Raw genomic sequence first — 6,887 nt, 5'->3', positions numbered from 1 at the left:
CGGTCCGTGTCAGAGCCCCGCCCCCAAGAGCTGCCCCGCCCCCGGGCTCTGGGCTTTGTTCTCCCGGCTCCTGCCTCGCTGTTCTAGCCCCCGCCTGTGTCCTACAAACAGAGCGGCCCTTTGTGTGCGTCGGCAGCGGGGCCATGGCCGGGGGCGGGAGCGCAGCGCGGACGCTGCTCCAGCCCTGCAGCCCGCGGGGCAGCGCGGTGGGTCCGGGGGCAGCGCGGAGCGGGCAGGGCCCGGGCGGGGGGCGGAGACACGCGTGGGGCGGACACGCTCCTGCCGGGAGGGCCGGGCCCGGCTGTCTGGTTCGCCCCCTGCCCGGGTGGGTCCCCGAGCTCCCCGCGGCCGGAGAAGGGCTGCGGGGGAGGGGCTCGGATCCTAGGCTGGGCCCGGGAGCGAGGTGCTCGGGGGGGGGGGAATGTATCGGGGGTCAGAGCCGGCTGGGTGCGGGGGAACGGCTGGTGCTGGGGATTGGGGTTGTTGAGGGGGTGGGTGGGCGGGGACATTGGGAGCTGGGGGGTTGGGCTGCACCCCGGTCACTTCTCCAAGGGGTCCTGTGTTTTCCCTGGGAAACTTGGTCCCCGTTTCACCAGCCCCTCAGAGCTTCCTGGCTAAGGTTGAACTAGGCCTGGGGAAAAAAATTCGAAGTGCATCCCAGGGACTCTGCTCGGGCATCTGCAGGGCAGGATGGGCCTTGAAATCTAGCAGTTGTGAGGCCATTTGCAGCAGCGTGTAACCCCCTCCCCCGCTTCTTCCAGGAGCCCCCACGAGAGTGTCTGGCCCCTCTGAGAAAAGAGAGAGAAGCAGCCAAAGCTGAGGAGCAGCAGCAAAGCGAGGAGCTGCTGGTAGGTGCCCAGGGCCCGCTGCCCCTCAGGTTTGCCTGGGATCACAGTGCCCTGAGTGACAGTGAATGACGGACCCGGCCTGCCAGCCTCAGCCGGGGAACCATCCCCACTGGAGCCCAGGGAGAGGCAGGGTCAGACACGTGGGTGACATGATGCCCTTAGGATGCAAGAGGCTGCAGGGCAGGAGAGGGTCAGTCTCTGTGTTAGCCCAGAGACCCTGCCCACGGGCTGTCTGTATGTTACAGTGACTGGGGATCCTTTATTGCTGCGGCGGAGGTGGGGTGGGATGGGGAGGAAGGAGATGAAATGTGGGCTGCAGAGATGGAGGGTTTGTTTCAGTGCAAGTTGATGAGATTTAGGTGGGAACAGGCCCTCCTGTTAGTGATGTACAGCTCACCCCAGCCCTGAGCCCTCCTCCCTTCCTGGCCTAAATATATGTCTCATCCCCCCACCACAAGAGATCCTGTGCTCTGGTAAATAACTCCCCCAGCCGCTGGGAGGTGCATTTATGGTTCTCCCCTGTTACCGAGCCGCCCTCTCCCTGTGATTGCAGAAACAGATGGAAGCTGAGAGGCGGAAGGTCGTCTGGCAGTTGCAGGAGCTGCGAGGGTTTCTGGAGGAGCAGGAGCAGCGGCTGCTGTCCCGGCTGGAAGAACTAGAGAGAGCCATTGTCCAGAGAAGGGATGAGGGCGTTTGCAGACTGTCCCGGGAGATTTCCCTGCTCAGTGAGAGGGGAGGAGAGAAGGGGCAGCAGTCGCTGAGCCAGCCCCTGCAGGTCAGGCTGTTATTGCAATGATCTTAGGCGCTGTTCCTATAGGCCAGCGATTCTCAACCTGTGGGCCGCATGCAGCCCAATTAGCACAACTGCAGCCCAGCTTAGCTGTGTGCTAAAGGGGCTGCTGGCCCACCCCAGGTTGCGGGAGTCTGGTGTTGGGGCTGCCCGCCGGCTCCATGGGGTCAGAGGTCTGGGACATCTGTCCGGCCCCGCTAGCTACAGGGCAACCGGCCTGCCCCGCAAGCGCCGGGTCTGGGGCAGCGCACCCGCCGTGCGTGGCGGGGTCTGGAGGTGCTGGCCGGCCCCCGGGCAGCCCTGTGACAGGGTTCTGGGGCAGGCAGCTGGCCTACCACGTGTGGTGAGGGTCTGGGGTTGGGGCAGCCGGCAGGTACCCCGGGATCTGGGGCAGCCATGTGGCAGGAGTCTGGGGTGGGCAGCCAGATGGCCCCACACAGTGGGGGTCCGGCATCGGGGTCCAGGCTGCTGCTGCCCTGTGGCCCAGGTAACACATTGAGTAATAAGTTCAGAACCACTGCTGCAGGCACTTCTCTGCTCTAGACCTCAAAGCACTGTACAAAGCGGGGTCGGGGGCATTATCCCTGTGGGATAAATGGGGAAAGCGAGGCAGAGGGAAGGGCAAAGCCCTGCCCAAATCACATAGTAAATCTATGGCAGCACCAGGGGTGGGACCTGGGAGTTCTGGTGCTGCAACTCCAAGATTTTCTCTCCTCTCCTGTAAATGTCTGTCTGCATTTGCACTTGGAGGGTGAAATCCCCTCCCCCATGCAGAGGTCCCGAGCCAGCCTAAAGCCCCACTCCCATCAGGGGGCTTGTGGGGCTCTCAGGACTGGGGGAATTTGACTCTCAAGACAGAGAAACATTTTCTTCCTGGGGAGAAACTTTCCTCTGCGGCCACCTCCCAGCTGGGGTTTCTGGGGCTGCTGAGAGCAACTGTCCTTGCTGGTAGGGAGGGGGAGATGGCACATGAGTGTCTAAAATTCCCTAAATACCAGAGGCTCCAATTGTGATTCCCCTGCAGAACAGGAGGCTTCCCCAGCCTCGTACAAGTCCTCTGACGGCCTCTTCTTTCTCTCCCTCTCTAGGGTGCTGGGAGCACTGGGGGAAGGTAAGTCCTGTGCTCTGTCTCACTCCCCTCATGGTCTGTTAGGCCTGGTAACTGCACTGAATTCGGAGCTTCCTGGCTTGGTGCCTGTGATTGTCTCTCTCTAGGGGCTGCCTCAGCAAGGGGCAGAGTCTGTTACTCTCTGGCAGCTAATGAGGTCACACCAGGGCTATCAGACATATGGCCCCTGGGCCAGACCCAGCCTGTCTGGTGTATTTATGTGGCCGCATCACGTATTCAGAGTGTGCAGAATCTCAGTTTGCATTGTTTTAAAAGTACTTTTCTAGCCCTCCTGGTTACAAAGCAACCCTCCTAAATAGACATAGAGACAGTGTTGCCTTTTGGATTGTGCGCACAGCCTGAAACAGCGGCTCCGGGAGGTGTGACTGCCCTTGTCCTCTGTTCATCTCTTTTGCGTGTCAAATGAAATGACAACACTTTAATATCAACATTCAGTATTCCATGGCTGACCACTTGAGCAGGTGGAAGGGGGAGGGGGTGGGAGTGAAGCCTTTGAAGGGTGGGTATAGGGGGTTGCTGTAGGGAAATAAAAACAGAAGAGAGACAGACAGGATAAGGAAGCAAGAGATTAATAGAGAAAGGAGGGTGGGAAAGGAAGGGTAGAAATAGCAGGGGCCATAAGGTGATGTGTGGGAGGGAGGCTGTTTCTCCAGGCACTGATACAGATTGTGACAGTAAAGGACTTAATAAATAACAGTAACTAAAATTGTATTTCCTATACAAAGGGCAGAGTCTCTGCTCATTCTTTGTGCATGCAGGTCCCACTGAGAGCAGTGGGTGTCCTGCTGTGAATGGAGGTGGGGTATGGAGTCCTAAATTGATGCCCTGGGCCACTGACCATAACAGACAGTGCAATACAGCCCTCACCACCAAATGAGTTGGACAACTCAGGGTTACTGGTTTAGCTGAAGGGCTCGGGGCTTTTGGTGTTTAAGGGCCCACATTCATTCCCTGCTGAAGATCTGGGCTCTGCCTGTGTCCACATTGAGCATGTGGGACACATCCACTCTTTGATCTGTGTCTCCTCCCTTTCCACGTAATCCCAGTGCTGGCATCCCTTGTTGCTGGAATATCCCAGTGTGGGAGGTGGCTCTGCTCCCCACAGAACTAGAGTGTCCTGGAGAAAGCTCCTGAACCGGTCTCTGTTCCTTGCCCCAATGTTTCCCAGTGTCCCATCTCTCTGGGCCCATGGCAAGCACAGGGCTGAGGGCGGGTGACTTACCATGACAGTGACTACCTCAGGCTACAAAGCTCAGATCCAGGTTTGCTGGAATTTAAGGGTTCCTGGGCTCAGGGATTGGGGGACTGGGCCCATTTCTCACCCCTCCTCCTTTCCCTAGCAGGGAGGATGGGAGATTTCAGAGTCCGGAGCTGGGGTATGTGGAGCTGGAGAAGAGACTCAGTGATTTCTCTCTGAAAAGTGCCCACCTGCAGGAGGTGCTGCTGGGATTCAAAGGTGAATGGGAGTCTGGGGGTGGCGTCTCCTCTGGTTAGAGAGACCCCCACCCTGGGGAGGAGTTGGGGACTCTAGTGATGTCACTGAGCCCACACTCCGTCTCTCAGCCCCAACTCCATGAATCGCCCTTCCTCATGGGAGTAGTCCTGTGGGGCTGGCTCTGTCTGCAGCGGCTGCATTATCGGCCTCGGTCAGTGTCACCAGCTCATAGTTAACAGTGGATACGTTAATAACCAAGGGGAAACCTCCTCGTGAATGCGGGGACCTGAATTCTCACCTCTCCCGTCCTCTCCTTCCCCTAGAGACGCTGCGACGGGAGCTGGGGAGCGACACAGGTACGTGTCTGTCTCTGACGGGCCATAGGGACATTTCAGACCAATAAACAGGTTAGCCACATGGCATCACGGCCTCCAGTCCCGATATTCCACAGCTTCCAGCTGCACAATGCAAAGCAGGGTGAGCCCTGAGACTGATTCACTCCTGCTGTGACGTCTGATGGGGATTCAGAGCGAATCCAGATCTCGGGTGTGTTTTCCTTTGGGGAAAGGAACAACAACCCGAATGGTTGAAATAGGATGAAACAAGGACAAAATATCCAGACCTGATGAGTCTGAAAGCTTCAATGTGTGATTGAAAATGGTCAGATGTGGGCAGCAGAGTCTCGGGTGCGAGGAGGGGCGGAGCCCAGCTGTACCTTTTATGGACTGACTCTGGCTGAGCAATGGGGCTGTGTGAAGGGGCAGAGAAACTGCCAGATGGCACAGCAGGGGTTAAAGAAAACCTGTGGGTTCAGCTAGCCCCTCCTTGCTATCCCAGCAGTCAATGCCAGGCAGGGGAGAAAAGAAGGGAGCCTGGCTCCATTGCGGAGGGAGGAGCTCTGTTTGCCTGCCTGAAGGGACGGATCGGTGACAGCCAATGGAGACTTTTAGAAGGAAGTAGCCCAGGAAAACAGACCTTGACTCCCTCTGCTGGGAGGGACACCCATCTCCCCTGTTTAGGGGTTCAACTACACAGGGCTCTGGGCTGGGACCTGAAGGAGAGGGAGGGCCCAGGTCCCCCTGCACCCCCGCTGACCAACAATCTAGCCACTAGGCTGCCCTGCCACTGAAGGCCCTATCACAGGCTGGTTTGCTGCATACAGACTGGCTTTGAATGTTCATTTTGAACAAAGATGGAGCTGCTGTAGCGCATGTTGGTGTTTTGCACCCTTTTCACATTGGTGACCCCTTATTTTAAATCCTCCCCCACACCTCCTTTGGGATCCTATGACATTTACTATGACGTGAGAATAAAACACGTATCAAGCCTGATCCTATATAACTTATATAAACGCTGCACTGGATCCTTCATGATTTTGTATCCCTATTGCCTATGAATGGGAAGAGAGTGTTACATTGTATATAAAGGAATCTGAATTGGGCAGCTAGTGGCTAGAGCAGATATGGCCCAACCCTGGGAAATATTGATTTCAATGCAAGCCACATTCATAATCATTCGGAATCCCAGCTGTGATTTTAGGAGGGCCGTTCATTTTCAGTTTGTATTTGATTTAATTTTTCTGGGGAATTGATCAGTATTACCCCAACAACAAAAACAGGTGATTTTTCTGGGTAAATATGGGGGTTTATTTTGGTGGATGGAAAGAAAGGGGGGGGGGAGCATTTAGTAGATTGATGAACGGAATTCAAAGGATCAATGTGGTTTGCTGCAGAACTAAAACACAAGGCCACGTCTGAGTTTAAGAAAACAATCTAATCCCCAAATGAAACTTTTCATTTGAATGAACAGGTTTCTGTTGCAGACTTTCAACTATTAGCTATTTAATAACTGGGCTGCACCATTTGCAGTGCATACACTCAACTTCATCCTTTTCTCCTGGTTTTGTTTTTTTAAAACTTTCGAATACTTCCTTGTGTTCTGAAACATATTCTGAGACAGATTTTTGTTTTCTTTCCATTGTAGAGTATCAGATCTTTAAACCATTATCTGATAACAGTTTCAAATGTGCATGTGATGGGCACATAGATTCATCAGTACGTTCAGATGCGCATGCACTTCAGTGCTTGCATGCGTGCCTGTTTGTTTATTGTGTGTATCTTCTAGAGAAATACAGAGCCTTTCTTCAACAGGCAGCATTGCGTATACACATAGTGATGCATTACAAGAATACATTCATCTCATGTAATGGATTGTATTTTTCGAACAAGTTATTTTTTGTATATTTGAATGATACAAAAGTAGGGTGAAAATCAGAAAAGTGAATAATAGTTTATTTTTCAAGAAAAATCAGTTTAAACTGGAAATGAAGGGGCTTAGATATTAGGCAGCCTGAAGCTGTGCACAGCAACCCTTTCACTGCTCTGTCTGTATCGCAACCAGAGAGACTGACACCCCACCCGTGTTGGGCGATGAGGCAGCGTGTCGAGCCGAAATGGCATTAGCTCTTGCAGGATAGGAAAGGCCTCCAGGAATAGACAATAACCAAGTCTCTGAGCCAGGAGGGAAGAGAGAAACTGAGGAGAAATAAGTGGGGAGAGAGGCCACGGGCTTCGAAACCTGCTCAGATCCAGTTCCTGCCTCAGCACTGGTCAGATTTTGCCTGGTCCCTAGCTCTGCGTAGTTCCCCCTCTGCTGGGGGAATGTGCCGTCCGGGGGAATGTCAGG

The 6,887-nt window shown here is 54.5% G+C and overlaps 1 protein-coding gene across 2 annotated transcripts in view; it reads left to right on the top strand.

Annotated features, from left to right (window-relative positions):
• The first annotated feature begins 13 nt into the window (after positions 1 to 13).
• The window catches only part of LOC103306860 (zinc finger protein 829-like), a 32,329-nt gene continuing 25,455 nt past the window's right edge, over positions 14 to 6,887 (top strand). The window contains exons 1-6 of one of the 2 annotated variants that reach the window (XM_065569904.1): positions 14 to 206; positions 762 to 848; positions 1,402 to 1,623; positions 2,727 to 2,749; positions 4,108 to 4,223; positions 4,526 to 4,558. In XM_065569904.1, the coding sequence (XP_065425976.1) occupies positions 144 to 206; positions 762 to 848; positions 1,402 to 1,623; positions 2,727 to 2,749; positions 4,108 to 4,223; positions 4,526 to 4,558 (544 nt within the window). In that variant the 5' untranslated portion in view covers positions 14 to 143. Of the gene's footprint in view, positions 207 to 266; positions 404 to 761; positions 849 to 1,401; positions 1,624 to 2,726; positions 2,750 to 4,107; positions 4,224 to 4,525; positions 4,559 to 6,887 lie in introns of those variants that run through there. The other variant, XM_065569903.1, reaches the window with a different exon arrangement.

Source organism: Chrysemys picta, chromosome 16 (assembly GCF_011386835.1).
Source record: "Chrysemys picta bellii isolate R12L10 chromosome 16, ASM1138683v2, whole genome shotgun sequence".
In the NCBI taxonomy this organism is placed as follows: domain Eukaryota; kingdom Metazoa; phylum Chordata; order Testudines; family Emydidae; genus Chrysemys; species Chrysemys picta.
The sequence above is the reverse complement of the archived record's forward strand: the minus strand, read 5'-3'. Positions and strand labels throughout refer to the sequence as shown.